The sequence below is a fragment of the Mastacembelus armatus genome, chromosome 3 (assembly GCF_900324485.2).
Source record: "Mastacembelus armatus chromosome 3, fMasArm1.2, whole genome shotgun sequence".
NCBI classification, from domain to species: domain Eukaryota; kingdom Metazoa; phylum Chordata; class Actinopteri; order Synbranchiformes; family Mastacembelidae; genus Mastacembelus; species Mastacembelus armatus.
Genome location: NC_046635.1, coordinates 23,450,283 through 23,473,418, shown reverse-complemented (window position 1 = coordinate 23,473,418; position 23,136 = coordinate 23,450,283). Strand labels below are relative to the sequence as shown.

Here is a 23,136-nt window from a genome sequence, read left to right as displayed (position 1 = left end):
AATAATAATCAGTTAAGAAAGACAGAGAAAAGGTCAGTGGTGAAAAACCCTTCCACCCTACCATTTAAAATTGGAAATGAGGAAACACTTGAAATAAAATTCACATCAAAACTAAGAAAAACATCACTTAAACACATTAAAACATGTGCTCTATCATTTAACAACAGCTTCATAATATGGATCTGCACTACGCAGAGCAAACAATATTGTTATAATCTAATATAAGTGGTATAGACATGAATGAGAATCTTGTGTATGTTTCATGCAGGATGCTACACACTTCACACACTACATTATACAACTATAATGACAATGCTAACATGCTAATGTTTATTGGCTATAATGTTTGTCATGTTCAATAACAAGTGTTGTCCTTGGTGCTAGATGAAAAGGCAGTGGATGACCAAAGCATTTAGATTAATCCTCTGAGCACCATGAATGCCCCTGCAGCATTCCACCATAATCTATCCCATAGTTTTTGATATTTCAATCTAAACTAAAGCAGGAACAGGCCAAGAGTCCCCTCCATGGAGCTCTGCCACTAGCATGATTAGAAATCACTATTTTAAAAAAAAATTTCATCACTTTTCACATATACAGTAAATCCAAATTATATATACTAAATTATATTTGAATGTCTGCTCTTACTGACCTTTGACGCCAAGTACTTGATCTATGTGCAAAACCACCAGCCATTTTTAAATTTCCAATTTAAAAAATTCAATGTAAAATTTCAATTTAAAAAAAAAACTTCAGTAATTGCACTTAATGAATGTTTCAAACAGGCAGGTCAAGAAAGCATCGGTGCTTCTTCCATCTTTGGTCAGTGTCTTAAGGAAATAATGAAAACACACCAATTAGGGCAAGAGAACATTCAGTATCTACTACCTGTCAACCCTATCAGACGTATTCCCCCACAGTGGCCATAGTGACCTACTGCTTCATTTATATGATGCTTTGTTGTTTCCTCCTGCATTCTGTGTAATTTTGGATTCAATCATAACAGCGTCTACATGGTATCAAACGGAAAATGTTTTTTTTTTCTTTAAAAAAAATGATTATTGTGTTGAGCATCTATAGGATTAGTGGAAAGATCATGAAAGTAAGTGGACTCAAGCTTTGCAAGAAGAAGTCTAAAGCTGTTATCACATAGGAACACAACAAACCAGAAGCCATAGCAATCCTTTCCAGTCTGAATTAGCCAATAAGTCAACTGTGATGCCAAGGATGGATATGCCAATGTGTTACTCTCCTCTGACATGACTTAATTAAAGTGACATAGCCTTTGTTTAACTTCTCCAGATTTAATTGGGTCAAAAAGATTTAATTACAGCAAAAGTCGAATGGTTTGCATCAGTTCTGCACCTGGAAAGATTGGTTGAATGTCAAAAGCAAACATGGTTTGTCGAGGAGAAGCGGTGTGATGGACTGGTCACACTCAAGTCCAGATGCCAAAGAAGAAATGTACTCAAAACTAAATAACAGTTTTTAGCCAATTCTGATTAATATAAATGATGTGGACAAAACAATAGAATAATAAAATTATTAAAAAATTAAAAAAATAATTGCAAATGTTAAGTGACATAGATGTCAGATTTGGATGATGCACAACTCTAAATTCTGACCATGTCAAATCTCTTTAACAAATATTTATCTGCTGAGCTTTTAATGGGAAGACATGCGAATGGATTTAATATGAGGTCATGCATCAATAAGTGGTCAGTATGTAGGAGCATTTGAATGGCATAGCCACTGACCACAAATCTTTGAACTAAACTGACAAAACAATTCAGATTAGTAAATGTTTTGTAATTTCCACCTTTAGAGTGTGTTTTGTATGCCACCTGATGTTTCCCTACGTTCCCTAATCATTGTGCCTGTCTGCTTTAAGACTTCCACCAAAATCCTCAGTAGAAAGAAATGTCAGCCTTCTGCATACAAATCTCTAGGCTGCGTCATTTATTCATTAATTTTGGTAGCACTTCTATTATGGTACATTATTAAAAAAGTTAAAAAAAATATATCAAATACCAGTTAAGTAAGAATCACATCAAATCAGCTTTGAATGACAATATCTGTTTTGGTACTAATTTGTCTAAATTAAATTGTGAACTATGAAAAAAAAAAGACAGCACGAGCAAAGGAAATGAAATTAAAAAGCTCTGATGTGGACAGTGATAATGAAAAGTGAATGTGTGCAGCACAGTACACTCATGGTGACATTTGTGAGAGAAGGCTCCACTGATTAACAAAGGGTTCAGTGAGTCTTAAGCTGCGATTGCTACCATCACTTCAGAGTCTTTTAGACATTTGGAGAGAAGTAGAGCATTAGCACCTCAGAAAATTATCACTCACTCGAGCTATCTCATTGCTGTGGATCAAATGAGGCTCAAATACAGTTTTTTCTGTGAACTGTAACAGCTGTTTTGAAGATCAACAGCCATCGAGACTGTAAAACCCTTTAATGTGGAGTCCCAATAATTTATACACGCTCTGCCGGCTTTGAGGGCACACTTCATTTGATCACATTTTAAATTAAGTCATAATGAGAGCATACACACAAACTACTAATCAATCAATCAACTAAACCCCAAAATCCCCTTTGGAGATTGCTGTATATGTTACTCTACATTACAAATCATATATTAGAGTTTGTTGATTTGAAAAAAATATCTTTATCTCTATCACAGTGTTTCTGACCACTATTGCAACTACAATCTAAATGATGATTATTGAACAAGCATAATCACAGTGCTGATCTAGTCATTGTGAGTGCCCATGAAGATCTACCGTATGTAAACTTGCCTTATTTTTGTGTAACTGGAAATTTTATCCCACCTGTCTTAAGATACTGGATTAGTGGTATATCAGTAAAATGTTGTTATATTTATTAACATCACCTACGTAATTTTCCAGTTCGGATAATCACGACGCGTCCGGTCACGTCTTAAAGCTCGCAGCTCTGTGCTGTGACTTCACAGACTGACAGGATGAGCTGCCTCACAGCTCTGACTCCTTGTGGTCTTAATTCAAAGCTTTCATGGCGCTAAGCATTGAATGATGACATGATGTGTTTAAAAATTCAGTGGGAGAGTCTGCCAAGTCAGTACACCTGTTATTTACAACTGCATAGCTGCACTACCTGTACTACCATCTAAAACATTTTAGTTTTTGTAGAAAAAAGAGCCAGACTTTACTTTTTCAAACAACAAACAGAATTACATGAAGCTAATATAGCTGAGTAAATCTGTCACATTTGTCAATGTGTTACCATGTTTAAAGACATATGTAGGATTATAATAAAAATGGTCATTCTAGCATTAACAGTTGATTGTTTGCCCCTAGTACAGATGATAATGGACACAACTGTATAACCAGATTGTATTTGATATTCATGGTTGTATTTGGAAATAAAATAATTTTTTTTCACAATGTGTTATTAAAGCTGAAACCTATGAATCTATGAATCTCCTTAACCAGATAATTGTAGTGATGGAAGAGACTGTAACTCCAGTGCTCAAAACAGTCATCTTATCAGCCCTGCTGGATACATAGGGGGGAAAACCTTATTTCCTTTTTCACATTATCAAAGTCAGTCTCCTCTATCTATCTCTGTCACAGGGAAATCAGTCCACTGCCACGCTCTCATGGCACCAAGCAGCATCCATGTATGAGAGGCCTGAGGCTCCATCCAGAGGACAGGTGGTGGAGCCACAGGGCTGGGGAGAAAAAGCCTTATTCTCTCCCCTCCTTCACTTGTGGCACAGTAAATAGCAATCTGCACAGCTGAAATCCTCATCCTCTTGTCCAAACACATCTAAGGGTTTCTCACCAGTGTCGTTTGATTGACAGCGCCTGTGTCGGAGGGCTCCGCACTGTGTACACCAAATGTCAGGCCTCAGCCAGACAACTGTCTGTCAGTGCACAGGTTGCAGAGTGAGTGGCGAGTGATGTGGGAGGATGGAAGTGAGCGGAGAGAAGGGTGGCTGGGGAAAGTGCTGCCTCAGGAATCAGAGAGCCTCATCTGGCCTGCAGGATTTGGTAGCCTCAGAGAAGAGCTGCTGCTGCTGCTCCAGCTTTTAGTCTTAGCACTGCCAGACACACAACTAGCTCAGGCTGTGAGAGTGCGATGATACTGCATGTTCGACCCTGCACCACAATTTGAAAGCACTCCAGCATCTTGGCTAAAAGGATGGAGCACCACAGACAAGCTCCTGCACACACCACCTAAAACCAATCCTTCACAGAGATGAAAGCAACTATTTTTAGCTGTTCTCTCAGCTATGGTAAAGAAAATGTTGTCTTGCCTCAACCATTTTTTTCCCTTTGGTTGTTCAACACTCAAGAGATCAAAAGCGACGTCAAGAAAGCAAAGGCAGCAAGGTGAGGATGCAGTGAACTGTCGGTGGGAGGTTTGAACTTGAGGCGGCAGGAGAAAGCTGGTGTTACAGACACTATTGATCCAGTCATTCCAGCTGACATGGAGCCCCTCGGGACTGTCCTGTAGTGCAGATTAACTGAAGCCATTATTCCTGTGGCTCACCATGACCCACAACCACCCACCACTGTCTTGGGACCAGCACAGCCATCATAAAGTATCAGGTTCTGTCACAGTGCTGTGATTATGGATGTACAGATCTCCCGCACAGCTTGGATACTCTGACTCCCTGAATGGGCCTTGAGGTGAAGGCCTCCTTCTCCCCTAGTTGTGCTTTCATGCCTAATTTCTCTGTGTCTTGCTGTTTCCTCCAGTCATTATCTACTGTAGCCGACGTCTCACCGTTTCTATTTCCAAATATCTCTTTATATCCGTCTTCTTTCACAGCCAATTTCTCTCTTTTTCATTCAGTTTTCATGCTTGGTTTGATGCTGTATCTCTGTCTTTGACCATATTTCATCTGTCTCTGATTTTCTCTCACTAATTCAGTCCTCTGATCTTGTATCAAAGTCTGCTTTATTCTCAAATAGCCATATATCAAACTAAAGGATAGTGCTTTGTTAGTAATGCATTATTATACAATGATCATGCAAAATATGCTGGGGCAAATCATAGACCTGCATCACTCCCACATCAATTTTCAGGACGTTGACTGAGTGAAGGAAAAAAAAAGGTAATTAAGACCTGAAAGAAAAACTCTGCAGCCGCACACACTAAAACACACACTGGCAACTTAAATCCGTGTAGCAATTTTTACCTTAACGGTGCATTTAATGATTTTGGACCACTAGGAGGTAGAAACACTCAAAAACAAACCCACAGGAATTTGGATCTTATTTTTCTAAGTTTGGACATTATTTCTGATTGATTTTGATAACACTGTTCTCACCAGCACAGTTAGACAGAAGCTGTGAGAACATACTGTTTTTCAGTGGAACAAGCGGTTATTAGTGATTGAAGTAAATGATATGGTTTTATCTTACAACACTGTCGTCTGAACACTAACGGCGTTTAGCAATGTTGTGTTCCCAGATCTCATCCTGTGGGTATGGTGTTATAATAACCAATAGAAGGGATGATCAGACCTAGGTAAAGTAAGACTTTTAAAGTCATCAAGTTGAAACAATGCAAATTGTATTATATAAATTCTATTGTATAAAGTGTCTACGTTTTGGTTCTTAGTAAGCTCTTACTAGTTCTTACTAGCTCTTACTAGATCAGTTAATTATTCATTTTGGTCTTTCATTTGGGTTTGTTGACGGTGACCAATCATAGCATATTGTCTTGCTCATCATCTAAGGAACTGGTGTAGTCTAAACTAGATTTCTGTCAGCACAGATAACAGGCCAGACAGTCTTGATTTCTCACACTGACCCTCATGCATATGTAGCCAAAAAAAAAAAAAAAGAATTGGAGCTTTATGAGCTTAGAAACTGGAGTGGGCATGTCTTTTAGTGGGTCAACAGCAGACAGGCCTGTCACCATGCATGACAAGCCTTCCTCTTGAGGACTACAGTCACAGTCTGTATTGTTGTATTTTGAGCCGTACTGGGTCAGCATCAACCTACATGTATTTAAGCTTGCTACATTCTCTGTGTGGTTACAGTGCTGATTCTACAGATAAATACAACCAGTAAAGACCTACAGCACAGACTCATGCACTCCATTCACAACCAGCGAGTATCCTAGTGGTCAAGCTGTGGCAGATAGTCAGCCGGTGAGCAGTGGAGCGTTTCTCTCTGCAGTCCACACAACCAGCAGATACCATGCTCCATGACACCACTATTGGGATGGCAAGCCAATGTGTTTGTGTTTACAGTGAGATTAGCCACACGCACATCCAAGCACCCAAGCATGAGGACCGAATGTAAATTTGAACTCAGTATGAATTTATGAACATGCTGATTCAATTTGAACTGCTTGTTTGCTTTCTCAAACCTCCATGTCTGGGAAATAAGCCTCACTGTATGCGCTGTTAAACCGGTGCATCTAATGTTCTCCTGTTGTTGACTTTTGCTTTTTTTTCATGGGATAGTTATAGTTTACATATTGGTAAAATCCATTTCCCCCACTCCAGAAAGCCAACTAGAGACCCAAGGACTGTATCAACCACCAGTTAGGTTTACTCTAGGTCCAGCAATGCACCCCAAGGCCTTTTTCCTACACTGAAGACAAGTGGGTGGTGAGGTTTTTGAAAAATGGTAGGGGCAGCCTACTATGAAATCTAACATTAGAGGGAGATCCTGAAGTACCCTTCACTTCCCCATCAGGTATTTCTCTCAGCCACATGGCCTCAGTCCTGGCATCATAGCAGAGTAGCAAGCCCGCCTGTGGGAGGGAGTCAGGTCCATGTAACCTTTTCCTGTGGAGCAACGCCAACTTCCAATTTAACACACTCGAAAAGCAGGAATGCACCCACACAGAACGCGGTGGGCAAGAATTTATATATATATGTATATGTATATATATATATATACATATATATATGTATATGTATATATATATATATATATATATATATATATATGTATACACTATATACTCATTCATTTCTATCAAAAACATATGCATGATTAAGTCAGGTGTGTATATATATATATATATATATATATATATGTATATATATATATAGGAGTGTTGGTCTCCAAAATGTACAGTCTGAGTGTAGGTGGAAGCCTTCCTCCAGACCAATGCTATATTGAGAATGATAAAACGATAGGACAGGGAGAAATAAACAGCCATTGTGCAGTTCTTAAAAAATCAGAAGTGATGTGGCATCAAAGAAGTCAGAGGACATATAGAGACTAAAAAATGAAGTTACTATTACGGTTGTGCAAACATCTTTTTTTAACATATTTAATGGATGGATGAAAGTAAATTTAATAGAGTAGAAGTAGTTGAAGGAAATGTCATCTCACTGTGAGAAGGTTATGGGTTTGAATCTCATTCAAATAAGGGGCTTTTCTGTGTGGCGTCTGCATGTTCTCCTCGTGTCTGCATGAGTTTGCTCCAGGTACTCCAGCGTCCCATATTCCAAAGACATGCAGGTTAGAGTCAGGCTAATTGGTGACTCTAAATTGCCCATAGGAATGTGAGCGTGAGTGTTCATCTCTATGTGTCAGCCCTACAATACACTAGCAGTCTGTCCAGGGTATATCTTGTCGCTCGCCCATTGACAGCTGGGCATGGCTCCAGCCCACTGTGTCCCTAGATGTGCCAGGATAAGTGGTAGATGATGGATGGATAGATGGATGGATTGATGCATGGATGGATAGTTGTACAAAATGTATTTTAATGACACTTTTTCTGGCAACTTTTTATATGCCCCACTTTTCAAACTGTTGGGCTATTTCAACCTTAATTTTATATTTTACAACTATGACAATTTTTAATTTTAACACTGATTTGGAATCATTTCAATTCAATTTTATTTGCATACTGCTAAATCACATCTCGCGCCACTTTACATGTAAACCCAACAAATCCCTTTCCTTAGATAAGGGGAAAATAGTGTCTTTTCTGAGATCAGGTAAAGGGAAACATTAAAAACATTTCCTATTCGACAATTCACCTAGATACACTCGTCAGGGTAACATCATAGCTGCAGCAAAAAAGGTCACAAGTTCAGCCTCAGCATCAGCCAGCACTATGTCGGGTTAAGCAGCATTACACTGGACTGAGAGTGTGAACTAACTGCCTTGAACATGAATGTTTGACACAGACAGCAGGCTTCATCAGGGTTTAGCATTCATTTATATCTTAAAGATCACTACTTTATTTTTATGTGACTGTGGAATCACGAAGCATTACTGATAATATATGTGTCTGGGTAACTGTTTCATCTCCCAGTGAGCGACCACTTGATGTTACTAACCCACCTGAAGGACGAAGTTTTTTAAATAAGACAGAAAAAGTAAAGGGAGTCTAGTTTGAAGACACGCGAATGAGAAAGTGGAGAGTTTAAAAGCCTAGACAAAGTAAACAGAGAATAATCAGACTTCTAATTAAAGGTGGTCTCAGGCTAGGTGGCCAGCTGACCTGAGTATGAAAGTGACATTTAAGAATAAAAAAAAAAAAAAAAAAAAAAACACACAGCCAGGAAGATTTAATGAGAGAGTGTTTCTTCACTTCCCTCTCCCTGTAGGGAGTGACCTTTCCGACTCCCTGGTGACAACGTTCCCTCCAGATTTATTGGGCCTCTCCCTTGGCCGCACTGGAATAGAAGAGAAGAGTCGCCTCACCATCCAGACACTGACCTTTAATCTGACTCAGGCGGGGACAGGCAGGTGTATGACGCCTGGCTGACCAACAGCATCAAATAGAAAACTGGACATGTCAGAAAGTTGAAAGCCAAAACCTTGTAAGTTGTGCCTTTGTTGACAGACTTCATTTTTTTTCACCTTTGTGTTTAAATAAATAAATAAGTAAAATAAATGTGCAAGAGATGAATGTCTTAATAACAGAGCAGGACACTGGGCAGTAAACACCCACACACATGGATGGATCAAAGGAAATGGGAGACAATGACAAGTCCCAATGTAGTGTGGACTATGTAGTGTGGATTATTGTCAAGTGTTAGTTAAAATACAAGTCACCATGCTAATATTGAAGGTAAATCACAATAGCCCAATACTTTGGCAAATATGCTAATTTGTTTTGTTTTATAGAGTTAATTACAGTAAGAAGATAAATCCCATTTTCATATATGTAGACTAGTACTGAATTAGAGCTAATAGTCAGTTAGCTTTACTTACAGTAGGGCAAGTACTGGAAACAGTAACTGTACTTTGCAAATCTAAAGCTCACTAATCAACATTTTATATTTTCCAATATCTAATTTGTACAAGAGACTAGAAGAAAGCAAAAAAGAAAAAAGGACATGTAAACAATTGTGGTTTTATATATACTGACCTATTTTTTTTTTTTTTTACTTGCAAAACTTTGCAGTTTTTTGTGTGTGTGTGTGTGTGTTTGCACAGAGAAAGACTAATTATTCTCCTCCAGTTATTATTATTAGTTATTATTCCAGGCTTAATGTTATGTTAAGCTAACCCTTTTGGACTCAAGTTTCATATTTAATCTCTCTTCTTATTCTTCTTCTCCTTCTCCTAAAGCTGTTCCACAGAGTGTATAAGTGGATTTCCCAAAATGTCAACCCACCATACTAAGCCAAATAAAAAACAATATTTTTGGGAGAAATTACATTTAAAACATTTGGGGTTGTATTAATAAAATGAAGCTTTGATACTTGCATATTAATAACAGCAGTTAATCTCTATAAATGGAGGAAGTACCAGTGTATCTCCAACAGAGCACAGCATTGTGGGTTATTGGTAACCTAAATGTTGCTAAGGTTAGCAGGTGTCTTAAAGTCAGTTTACAAGGTGCTGTTTAGAGTTCATCTTGCTTAGGAATGTTTAGTAACCCCACTTCAGGCTTGGGTTCCTTACATCTTATGCAACATGTTTTGCTGCCACAGAGGAAATAATTCCCTGTAGACCGAAAACGAGTCTCCAGGCGTCTTTAATGCAGAAACTGACCTGAGACTAAATCATCTGCTAAACTGTGACAAATTACCACTGTCACAGAATGTCATGGAGAGAGACTTAAAGAGGCAAACTAAAAAAAGCTATTTTCAAGATAAAAACATTGTGATTACTTCAAGTGCCTGACAGGAGAGTGCCCTATAGAAGTATAGAAGTATTTCTCATTGCAATTTTGCATGTTAAAAGATGACAAATATACTTCTAGTCTCATGTGCAGACCTTATATATTAGCCATCTGGTCAATGTGGTATTCCAAGGTCCAAGCTGCACACAGAAATTGAGGTCCAATGAGGGGTCGAAAGGTCAAGTACACACACAGATTTCACAGGAAAATTATTTGTGGATGCGTATTCTCTCACACATCCCAGGTGAGAGTGGTGCATTTTAAGCAGCTGAGGCACAATCCCACTTGATGTGACCATTTTTCAACACTGCTCGTCCTCGTCCTGCCTGACCAAGCAAAGTGAGTCCCTAGCACCACTTCAGTACTGCAAGTGTGGGAGACACTGAAGTGGAGCGATGACTAATAAAAAAATAATGATTTAATAATAATAAGGTTAACTCAGTACAGCCTCGTTGCCATGCTGAGATACCACAATGAATTCCTGTAAAATAAATCTCCATAGCAGCAATGATGATGTCCTTTAGTTTGATTATTGGTATGGTAGCAATACTGGATATGCTACAGAAAAACTTGTGTGTTCATGTGTGTGTGTTAGGTAGTTTAAAGCTTTTATACACTTACTATTAAATAAAGACATATTTGCTGTTAAGGTAGCACTTAACAGTAAAGTTTAGATAATTAAAAAAATTCATCATTTACCTGAATATATTGAACAGTAACATTTATTTCAGTGAGCTTTTCACCTTCTCTTACACTAAAATGAGTTTATGTTTATCTAAAAGCCTCACTTGAGCCAACATTTCCACTGCAGCAACAATCAATGAGAGTTTTAGTGGAACATAATAGATAAAACACTACATTGGCAAACCTGTCTCTTCATCCAGCTTTGTGGTCTGGTGGTTTTATGTTCTTCCACACATTTTTGTTTGCTGACACATATTCAGGGCAGTCTGGGAGCACAGGCTGGACATACATGAAATAAATTAAGAAGTACAGACAAGACTTCTTGTTTACAAGTCCAGAAATCTCAGCAGTCATTAATGTAACTGTGGACTTAATGGCACTGAGTATGGTCATTTTCTGCGGCGACAGTGCAAAATATTACTGATCGGTCCTTTAATGTCCCCTTATGGTACTTAAGAGGTCTAAGGCTGTTTCATCACTTTCTCAGCCACAACAATTGGTGAGATGGGATTTGCTGCTGAGTCACTTGTGCCACTGAGACAAATACACTAATATGTTTCCTTGATGAGTGGTCTTTCTAAAGACAGATATCCCACAGAGATGTTCTTAAATTGCCTGAGTAGAAAAAGTTTTCACATTCATTTTAATAAAATAATTTAGTTGCAAACTTGGGCCAGTAATTTGCACTTAAAGGTTAAGTTGGCAAATCTATTTCCCTGACTCTATTGAGCCAAAATTAGACAAATTTCAAATGTTTGAACAAACTGCAACAGAGCTTTCTCAGCCCTGACATTACCCATTCTGAAAAAGATTTTTCCCTTAGTGCTTTAGAATTTTAAATACAGTTATAGGCCTATGTATGGACATGGATATAATCTAGAAACAAACATTTCAAAGGGTTTAACTTTTAGTTCATGTTATTTACATTTCATTTAAGAAATAATATAATATAAATAAACACGTGTGTGTGTGTGTGTGTGTGTGTGTGTGTGTGTGTGCGTGTGTGTGTGTGTGTGTGTGTGTGTGTGTGTGTGTGCGTGCGTGTGCTTTGCTCAAGGACACATCAGCAGGATAGAGGGTTAGTGAAAAAGCTGGCTGATGCATGGATTCAGTCTCTGCACCTGCCTTATGGAAAAACAAGCTGCTCAGAATAAAATACCCTCTCAGGCTACGGTACAATATACTGTAATTAGGTTTATTTTGGGCTCAAATAAAACATAACAAGACCACAGAGGTCACTTCAAAATGATAGCACTGATGCATTGACAAGAGCTGCAAAGAAAATAAAGAAGTCTACAAAGGATGTTAAATATAGCTACAGTATAGACTTTCACCTTTTGAAGTCAGTTTCAAACAAAAAATTGCTTTAAAAAAATTGACCAGCTTAAAAAGGCTGTAAGTTGATTTTCACATGCGCTTTATAACTACATACATGAAGTGTGTTAAAATGCCTTGCATACATGGACAAGCCAGAGGTTACATGTATGTTTTATATTTTGTATATATGAATATATATTATATTTTGTATATATGAATATATATTATATTTTGTATATATGAACTTCAACGTTACACTAGAAAAGCCTCAAAGGATATAGACTGACTGATGTGTTTGGCAAAGATACCACTGTCACTGTTTGACCCGGGTTGCAGGACTAAACATCCCCAAAATGAGAATCTTAGAAAAAGGACAAAACATCTAACATTTGCCTGCACTCTGACAATGTTCAGGACCAGCTCCCACACAGCGGATAAATATTACAAGGGGATGTGCTAGACAAAGCTTTTAGATAGATAGTACTTTATTACTCCCAAGGGGAACCTGCAGATAAATAGACTAAATAAAGTATAAAAAATATAGATACATAGAATAAAATAAAGATAGAATACAGACAGACCAACAACTACATGCTGTGCTGAATATACTGTACACTGTATAATGGAATATGAAAAGTTGCTGACCTTGGAAGACGCTACTGTACATAGTAAGACAGCAGAAGTTAAGGTGTTTAACACAACATATAAAGTACAGGTATGTGCAGAAAACCATATGTGATACATGTAATTAACACGTAGTATAATAATATTACATTAGAACAGAGCATTACCAGGATTGGTGCTTAGAGCCATTAGGTTTTCCACACATTGGCTCAGTAATATTTTGACTGTGTGTGATTTAGCCTGTTTTGGCCTGAACATGTGATGAAAAGAATTGCTCCAGTTCCCCTCATAAAGGAGCAACCAGCTGAGTGTCTGATGGGCTAGGCTCTGAGCAGACCTGTCTGACACAGACATCAATGAGGTCGGCCTTCTGAGGCTAAGCTTAGGCATAATAATTAATCTTCTTTGACACCATCATCCTCAGTGTCACCTAGCAACAATCCAACTGCATTAACATGACCACAAAAGAGGCCTGTCGTGCTGTCTGAGGTGGGGCTCGCACAGGGTAAATCCACTGAAACTCACTTGATGTACCTTTTCTATTTGTAGAATAATGTTTGCTGCACTTTTATCCTGAATCTCATGAGAATTTCAAAATCAATATGGGATGCTTAAAGGAAAAAAAAAAGAATACATTAACAAAAGATTTTATTTTTGGCTTTAATGCTCACTGTCTGTGGTCTGAACTTCATAGTCTAATTCCCCATGATACCACAGGGGCGAACAGGCAAAACACAAAGGGCATCATCAACTGCTCATCTGCTCTTGTTATATGTCTTTTATACCTCTTACAGTCTCCCACCAGTTCACAGCAATTAAGTGTAGTGAGTGAAAGGGAGGAAGAAATGAGAAGTTTACATTCATTTATTTGTTTTTTGGGCCTGTGTTAGCAAATCCATCTTCTGGAGAGAAAATTAAAGAGAAGGCAGGATTTAAATAACCTTCATTAAATGTTGATGAGCTCGATTAGCTCTACCAATCACCTAAAGAGATAAAGAGACAGGCACTGCGAACATTTTTTTTTAAAGAACTGTGTGCACCGAGGGATTCACACATATATAGTCAGATGCCCAGTTGTGAGACAACGTCAGTATGATAATCAGACTAGTCTTTTCTGTCTCAGTAACAAAGAAGATTAAGTTCTCAGGTGACAAACACTGTATCTGCTTTAACATCCACATTATGAACTTCTATTTGTTGCCTCCTTCTGTACATGCACACACACAGTGCAAGGTGCTCAGACTTAAGCCTAACAGCAGTTATTTGCAGAAGAATAGAGAGACCAAACTGCCTCTTTGTTAACAACTGGAAATTGCAAATGGCAACATGTTCAGGTAAAAGACTGTGACTGGGTTCCTCACTGTGTTTACTCCTGGAAAATTGGGGAATAACAGGCTGTCATATGGTGACACATCAGTCTTTGTTAAGGAAATTACTTTGCTCTTTGCCCAGCACTCTGATGCTTGGCCTCCTGGACAAATTGACCATTTGGCAAGTGCAGATTAAATGGAGCAGCATCTTCTGTATGTTACTCTACCTAAGCACAAAGAACCGGAGCAGATAGGAATCCAATTATCCAAGGCAAATAATGGATCTCTCATTTAAGAAGTGCGGCTGTTGCTACATAAATGGCAGTGCAACAATTTTCCTGAAGCCAGTCTCTATGAACTGCATCATCTTCTGCCCAACACATTTCCAGGTATATTCTACAAGCTGTCAAACATGGCAGATCTTAAAATCTTTTTTCGTAAGGAAGGGGAAACATGGTTGTCAGAGAAGGAATATTTACTCACATGTAGCGTAGGTGTGGGTTCTGAGCGAATGCTCGAGCCTGGATCACCCTCAGGTTGCAATTCATGATAGTTCTGAAATGAAGAATGATAAAATCCAGGTGACTAAAGAAACTACCTAACTAAAGAAACCATATAAACAAATACATTTATTTTCTTCCAGGCATAGACACACACAAATATATGCACACAGTATCACAGTGTTACGGTCATGTGCCCAACTGCATCAAGGATATTAAGGTATTTTTCTTTTCCACATTTTTTTTATTTCGTTGTGCTTGTACATTTCTGCTCTTCATCTTGATTTTGTTTTATATTTTGTTGGTTTGCTTCTTTTTTTGTCTTTTTTTTTGGGTAAAAAGACAAAATGGCAAATGCTATGAAAAAAATACAACAAATGATTGTCTCATAATCAGGAAACACAAATGCAGCCCTGGTCTATTTAAAAACCTTTTTACATCTTTTTGTCAAATGTTCAGTAGTCGACTTGAACAAGTCACAAGATATTCATTTTATTTGAACTACATTCTGCATGTATACACGCAGTGGAGCTGACAGTGAAATGGAAATTCACTTTGAACCAGCATTTAATAAAAGATTTGTGAAGTTGTGTGTCTTCTCTGCAAAGCGAGTGAAACTTCTGATTAGAGCGTTCTAACAGATTCCTTCATTGTATTAACTGGTATGGAGTGAAAAAAACTAAACTAATCCTCATTTTTCTGGGGGAACTATGGAGTCCTGGAATTCCCAGAGCCTCAGTTTGGGAACCGGTGTTCTGGGCTACAATGGTGATGACTTCTAATCGTGTAATCACAGATGTCTCTCTCTGAAGAAGTCATTGACATCAAAACACAGTGTGCTGATTGTACTCAGCTGTTGGTGCCAATTACCGTCTAGAAGTTTCATCACACCTCTGCGGTGTTTGGCTTGGATGTTGCATTTTATCTTCCAAAAGTTCCCAAAATGGTGATCTGAGATCTCCAAGGGTCCTTCAGAGGGTTTTCAGGGTACTTGGGAACTTATGGTTTCAGTAGAAAAATGAACAATAATTTCACTATACACACACATTTAGTTATGGAGGCTGCTCCAAAACACACTGATTATTTATTTTTCCTAACCACACAACGAACCAACTGTAAGGCCACAAAACCTCACCTGAAGGATGCTTCTGAGACTAACACACTGCCTATCCTTTTTTTTTTAAATATAGACTATTGGTTTTGTTAAACAAAAACAAATAGATAAAAAAACATCTAAAATCTACTTGATCATGAACAGAAACATATAGAACTGTGGAAAATGACTGGTAGCTAACTAAAATAAAGGCATACATTTTAGCACATAGCACAATGATGCAACAAAAATAACACAGGTGTGTCTGGTTATATTATAGATTTTTCTTAATGTCAGTAAATCTAATTGAATTACCAAACTCTCAATTAATTAATATATCTTGTTCCTCTGTGTCCCAGAGCTCCACTGTTGTCGAACAACCATTAAAAGGACATCAGTGACCCACCCTCATGCACTGGATGCCATGTTCCTACATTATTATGAACACCCGCAGTCCCGCAGTGTCCACCTGCTGTAAATGCTCACTGGTGCAGCCAGTGTGTTTTAAACGGCAGCTGAAAATAGTCCCAGACAAACACACTCTTTGCTGTTGTTTGCAGATTTTCTTTCTTCTTTTTTTTTTTTTTTTTTTTATCTAGCCTTGTCTAAAAATGAAAGTATAAATTTGTGACCTGCTAGTAGTTGTCACCTGTCCTCAATAGGAATCACCAAGCTTGGGGCTAAGAACCACAGAAAGGCTATGGAGGTCAGAGAGTACTCAGACCCAGGTAATACCATAAGATTATTATAGAATATAACAATGAACAGTAGGAGCAGTGCAGTCAGCTTCTTTTTCTGGATATGTGTAGTTAGATTTAAATAAGTGTTTTAATGAATTGATTCTTTTTTGGTATTTTATTTAAACACAGATGAATGAGGTCAAACAGAAAACAATGTCCTGTAGGGTAACTACAGCTACAGCTGCGCTTCCTACCAGACAGCATCACACAAGATAACAGCCTTCCCTGGAAGGCGCGTCTCCAGGCGGGAAGGGCCCGGCGTCCCCACTCAAGGCAACAGAACACAGGCAGTGGTAATGAGAAAAATGCTAATTTAGTGGTGGAGATATTGCACTTTGGCTCCCTGATGAGGGATCAAGAGGATCAGGTGAGAGGCCAGCTCTGACTTTAGAAGGCAAGGGAGAATACGATTCTCCTCAGAGACAGAGAAAAAAAATGAAGAGGAAGAGGAGGTCAGGTGGCAGCGGCTGAGGGAGGAATGGCAGGTTGAGAGGAATGCAAAGGATGTGGCATCATAGTGGAGAGCAGCAAAACAGGAAAGAAACATAACATGGCTTTATGAAGTGAGGAGATGAAAATTAAAAAAAAAAAAAAACAAACAAAAAAAAAAAAATCACAGCACTACAGCAACAACCCCTAATTCAATTTCCCCTGCTGCTTTTTAGTATTATTTGATCAGTGGCTAAGCAAAGCGAAGGGGCTGTTCCACCAGCATGTGATTGTTGAGAATTAGAAGCTTGTTTAAACACCAGCTTGTGAAACACGCCCACCACTCGCTCTTCTCGCTGCATAACCCAGCTAACAACGTGCCACCTCCTCTGAGAATTAGCCTGGATTATGTCACGTTCAGAGACATATCGGACATATCTGGTGATGCTGCAGCAAAACAATCGGCCTCTGCAGTAAGCAGGCAAGCAACCTGATGGAAACCAAGGATTAACAGCAGCACACATTCCACTGCCCCTTTCCACATCTGCAACACAGCAGGACTGAGAGACAGTGAAGTGTCTGTCACTTGTCTCACCTTGCTCCCCACCAGATAACAACAATGATACTCACAGTCTTTGCAGTCCAGTGTAGAGCTCCATATCAACATCTCTCAGAGTCTGCAATCCCGTCCAGTTCTCAATGTGTCTGTAAACAGAACGAAAGAATAATAAATGAGAGTTCCCTGTTCATCCAAAGGAAAAGAAAGACAAACCAGGGGACATGAAAGAAAACTCTTATTTCAGTCCCAAGTTGCAAAATAACTTGTGTTGTCAAAGTTTTTGAATCCATATTCATTTAAATTGCAATTATTTGAGCAGTTCTGACAGAGCGCTCACTGCTGCCCTCTGATAGATTTAATTGCCAAGAGGCGGCTTCTGAAGCTTAATCTATATGAGGGGAAGTGTGAGGGGGACAGACCAAATAAATACTGCAGATGACTCTATGTCTACTAATACTATCAGACCCCCAGGGAAAACTGTTGTGGTCTATGTGGTGGGATAAAAGAAGAAAAGAAATTAGCTTGAGGAAAAAGAACACTTATAAATGATTTGTCTGTTATGGTTTGGAAATGAAATAGTCAACACAAATAGGGCACACCGGTTTCAATTAAGCCAGGGAAATGAGGAGATGTAGCAGAGGACATGGCAAAGGCTTTATTGCTTTGTTTAGCAAAGAGGAAAATATGATTAAATGCTAAAGGGAACTAGCCTAAATGTCAAATTTCAAATCAATGCCATAAACACAGCAATCAGTGAGACAAGGATTTCTTCATCGCAGGATGATAGTTGATTGGCTGTTCATTTGAAAGCTGCTATTAAGCAAACCTGTATGTAGGGACATCCATACACCCACATACATGCCAAACGTACAGCCTAAACCTAATATTTGAAGTGTTCCCACACTTCATCTTTCAGCACTACTTCTGTGATCAGATAGCAGTTGTGTTTTATGACAACAGCAGGAAAATTACATTCCCGTTATTGGTTTTGGCAAAACTTGGGCTCCGGTAGCATATCTTTTGGCTCTTGTGCATCTGCTGTACAATGATGACACAGCATCTGAGGCATTCTCTTTATTTGTGTACTGCACTCCCGGGTGTATCACCTGCTTCTGGTGGGGAGGAGGATACAGGTCTGCCAAATGTAACCAGCACTGCTGGAACTCCACGGTGCATGACTTTATTGTTGGCTACCTGGTTGCCAGTTTTTTTTTTTTTGTTGTTGTTTGTTTGTTTTTTTTTATAATGGAGGTTGGCAGGTGGGAGCAGTTAGTGATCAGAGCACATGAACATGATGCTCTTTCTGAATGTTTTTCCAGAAAATGAGTTTTAAAACTCAGATTACATTGAGAATATCACCACTTCCGATCGTAATGTGAGCTGAGGCACAGGAAATTGAGCTCAGATTTGCCATATGGTTTGGGAGATCCGAACTAAGTGCAAACAAAAATTTGATTTGTGCAGATGCACTGGCAACTGAGACTGTTTTAAAACTGGATGTGTTTGATTTTGTCCAAATTGAATTGTTCCATCCTCTTGCACGGACATTTTGTTAACAAAACGCGCCTGTTTTACCAACAGTGAACATTTAACATTAAACACAAGTATGTGTAAACACACAGGAGAAAACTGACTTAACTAAAAAACACTAATGGATTTTAAAGATTAATAAATGTACTTGGGACCAAACAAATGCACTGTGGTTGATGAAGGCATTTCTTTTCAGACGCCACACAGCCAGTGTATTATTTTTGTATTTTTAAACTTATTCTTGGGATTCTAGATTTTTTTTATTCAGACTAAATCGAGTACTGAATTTGTTTCTTATTGTTTTCAATGGCAACTTAATTGTCACAACCTGTAGCTGCAACCTGAAAATGAGATACTACTGAACTTAATTCATCCCCTCAAAAAACATTCCATTCAGTATACAGAGTAAAAATAAATACATTGGATTCTTATTCTAGTAACACAAGATGTCAAATGTTGATTTTGTGTTTACACATTTACAAATTACCAACTTTGACACACCTTATTTTCCAAGATTTGCAAATACCGAAGGTCCTGATTCAGAACCAAAAGTTGACCTGCTTGATTTGTTGACATGATATGAATAAAACATTCAAGCTGTTGAACTGAATTGATGGGATAAGTTGATGATTTTACCAGTGAGGATGTCTCACTCTGCTTAAGTGAGAAATGATCAAGACTTGTCCCTGTGTTCTTGTCTATAGATTTGTGAAATGTCACCAGTTACAGTCCAAGAACTGTTTCAATTTGAAGTCACATCTAAACACGTACAGATCAAAAACAGGAAGTATGCTTGCTTTTGCTTTACTTTAGGAGCTGATTTGTGTGGACTAAGGGCAGCCAAGTCTCCCAAAATGCATTGCATGCCAATGACAGAAGGTTTCCCTGTCAACCATATAGTTGTATTGTCACAGCATGAGCCAACGTTTTTGGTCAGTGCTTGCACAGATCTCTGCTCTTTCATTGACATGAACAAACAACATGGTCTGTTTAGATCACAGCATAACTAATACACTAATATAAGTACAAATACAAGGTGTTCATTAAATCTGGACCAGTGTAACCTGTTGGAGGATGATCTGCATTTCATTCAGTCACTTGTCTCTTGTAAACTGGGTCTAAACTAGATTTGTCGTTAAACTGTGGGTCTGTGAACCAAACACAGACATGGCTATCATCATGTTGTTGACCGAAACACAGACTCAAGGATGGCAACTCTCAGGCATTGCCTCAGGAGCACAATCCTTATCCTGTGTGTGTGAGTGAGTGTGTGTGTGTGTGTGTGTGTGTGTGTGTGTGTTATCTGTGTGTGTGTGTGTGTGTGTGTGTGTTATCTGTGTTTCACTGAACCTCTATATTTTGTGTTGTGTGTTTTAAAATTACAAGGTGCTTTTTGTTTTATTTTTTTTTAATCAAACCAGCCCATATACAATCCTCTAACAATCTGTCACTTTCAGTGTGTTTTTCCTGTCAGACTGGAAAGCTATTACACATAGATTCAGTTTGTATTTCTCTACTGGAATAATATAGTAATATATAGTCATTGTTGAAAGAAGATCTTATTAGACATCTTTAAAATTTGTGCATTGAACAACTTGACTGGTGAATCTAGAAATAGGTGAAACTTCCTCTGAATTCACACAGTAGTTAATAATTTCTACACCTATCATTCAGACAGAGCTTTACACCACTTTAAATAAAAAATTATCTCAGTTCTCTGAGCTCTCAGATCTCAATTTAGAACCACCTTTTCATATTGTTTATGCCTATTAGGAGATACATGTGGTAGTTATTTATTGATATTATTTCATATCAGAATGCATAAAGTTGTATTAGCTATTTCTTACAGTGAACAAACTGGTAATATATAGTTTATTATTACATTATAAAGAATGTAACTCATTTTCTAAATGTTCCTGGCCATTTTTGAGAGTGTGCCACAAATAACTTCTACTCCCACTCCTTTTGGCCTACCACTGTCACTAATGTTGCTGTTTTTAACCAGTATCAGGGATAATTGGTGAATTTAAAATGAAAATTTGCCATCTGAATGTTTTTATGTTTTTTTTTATTTTTTTATTTTAGTAGACTAAGCTCACAAGAACGGTGTCAAAGTGAGGATTCGCTGACCCACTGACACACACTGACATATTCATACACTATAAAGTTGACGCGGGGTGTAGCTTCAGTGTGTAAAGTTGTTGACAGAAGCAGAAGGCTTAAGGAAGCTGGTGTAGCCCTAATGTTCAGGGCGAAGCTGATGTGCATGTATTGTGTAAACAGGCCCACTCACAGATGATTTAATTGAGAAGGAAAGCAGTGTGAGAAGTAGTAACATTGCTGAGATTGAGATCAGTGCTAAACTGAAGGAGGACGAATCTAAAGGCAGGGAGTTGAGTCATTAATGCAACCTGCAAGCAAGTATGAAGGAGTTCTTTTAAACAGGACTACTGAGCTATGATGCCCCAGAGATGAGGAGAGAGGGCTGGTTCACAGGAAATCAAGGCCCTGGGACCACCGGGACTTTTGAAAAAATAGCCAACTTGTGTCAATGGTGGGTACATCCTGAACAGGGTGTGCACTTCATTCAGCCAACAGACTTCAGCACAGTTCCTTTGCCAGGCTATTTTACAGAAAGTGAAAATGCACAGCTTCTAAAATTGCCACAATATGGCTGAATCTAATCAATCAGCCTGTCAATTATCTAATGAGGACTAGTCACTTTTGGCTGCCGTCTAAAGATACTGCACCTCTCAAAGAAATTTCAAACAATACATTTAAGAAATTAATTTAAAAGCAACCTTAGAAAACAAAAACTGAATAACTATGTTATTTTTAAAAAAGCCAGGGTTTCTTCGCCAGGATCATGTGACGCCCCGAAGGTTTGTTATTAGCTGTATTTATTCATCTAACGAGCAGTGAATGTTTGATATTGTTTCTATCTGCACTGGAAAGTTCTTACAGAAATGTGGCAGCTAGAGTGATTAACCTTATAAAGCAAATATGACTGCCTTGCATCAATGGGACATAATTTCAACAATATTGTATAGTCTGATGCAATACTGTGATATGAAAAAGGCTAAATTTGTGTAAGCGCAAAATGTTTTTATTTCCAGTACTGCTTTATGCTGTGGTGTAATTTAGTACTATCCCCATTTTCATCAAGCTGCTGTCAACAAACAGCACTGAGGAAGCAGGCAACATCTCCCTGAGGACCAGAGCATGTCGTCTGCTCAAAACCTCTGATTGTCCACGGCACATTGAATATGCATGTGGATTAGACTGCTGTGAAAAGATGGATATGAATAACAAAGATGCTATGATAATACAGAGGCATTCAATCTCTATCCTGTTCCTCCCAGATCCTTGGAGGATGCACAGATAACATGCTGCAAAAATAAAATCAACATCATTTGAAAAGTAATAGAGATGTTAATATTTTATATTTCAGCCATTCAAGCAGACACTCTCACCCAGACTTACAATGATGAAGTCGGTACAATAATTTTAAATTGCTACGTTGTCAAAATGAATAACACAGAAGAAAGGAGATTTTAAAAAAGGGGGATGTGAGTTTTTTTTTTTTTCATCTGACAGCACGACATGGATCTGACTCTTATTTCTCTCTCCTCTCATCTGTCTTTATATTATTTGTTCTCTGTTGAATATTACACACAGCCCTGTGCTTTAGAAATAAATCGATCATCACATGACTTGATTAACTGTTAACAACAACATAAAGGTTCAAGATGCACAAATTGTTACAGACAAATCTACCAGCTTGTTCTCTAACATAAGAGTCTAATTACATCCACCTTCCATCTGCTTTGTAAAATGGCCTCCAACCAAGTACAATATGAATTGGGTGGCAGGGTGGTTCAGTGCTTGAGGAGAACACCCTGGAACCAAAGAGTAACAGATTCAGTCCCAGCAACAACCATCTGTTGTGCTGAAGTGGCCCTGAGCTACCAGGGCCTTGGACTACCCATACCTGCTCTTTCTCTTGCTTTGAGCTTCCGTGAATATAACTATTTCTTAATATGGGAACACAAAAAAGAAGGGAAAAAGAGTAGGCGTACAGACAGAATTTGAATAAAGAGAAGTTCTAACATTTAACTTGATAACTCTGGATTAAAAGCCAATGAGATGCTTTCTGCTCTTCTTTTTTGCAATTGCTAATGATGTGTGAATGGTTTATTAATGACAAAACTATTGAGCAAATACTAAATCTGATGAGTAATT

The 23,136-nt window shown here is 38.3% G+C and overlaps 1 protein-coding gene across 7 annotated transcripts in view; it reads right to left on the bottom strand.

Moving 5' to 3' along the window:
• The window catches only part of ntrk3b (neurotrophic tyrosine kinase, receptor, type 3b), a 147,304-nt gene that overhangs the window by 101,633 nt on the left and 22,535 nt on the right, over window positions 1-23,136 (bottom strand). For all 7 annotated transcript variants that reach the window (XM_026293842.1, XM_026293839.1, XM_026293844.1 and 4 more), the window contains exons 2-3: window positions 17,436-17,510; window positions 14,527-14,598 (exon numbers count right to left, since the gene is read on the bottom strand). In XM_026293842.1, the coding sequence (XP_026149627.1) occupies window positions 14,527-14,598; window positions 17,436-17,510 (147 nt within the window). The remainder of the gene's footprint in view (window positions 1-14,526; window positions 14,599-17,435; window positions 17,511-23,136) is intronic.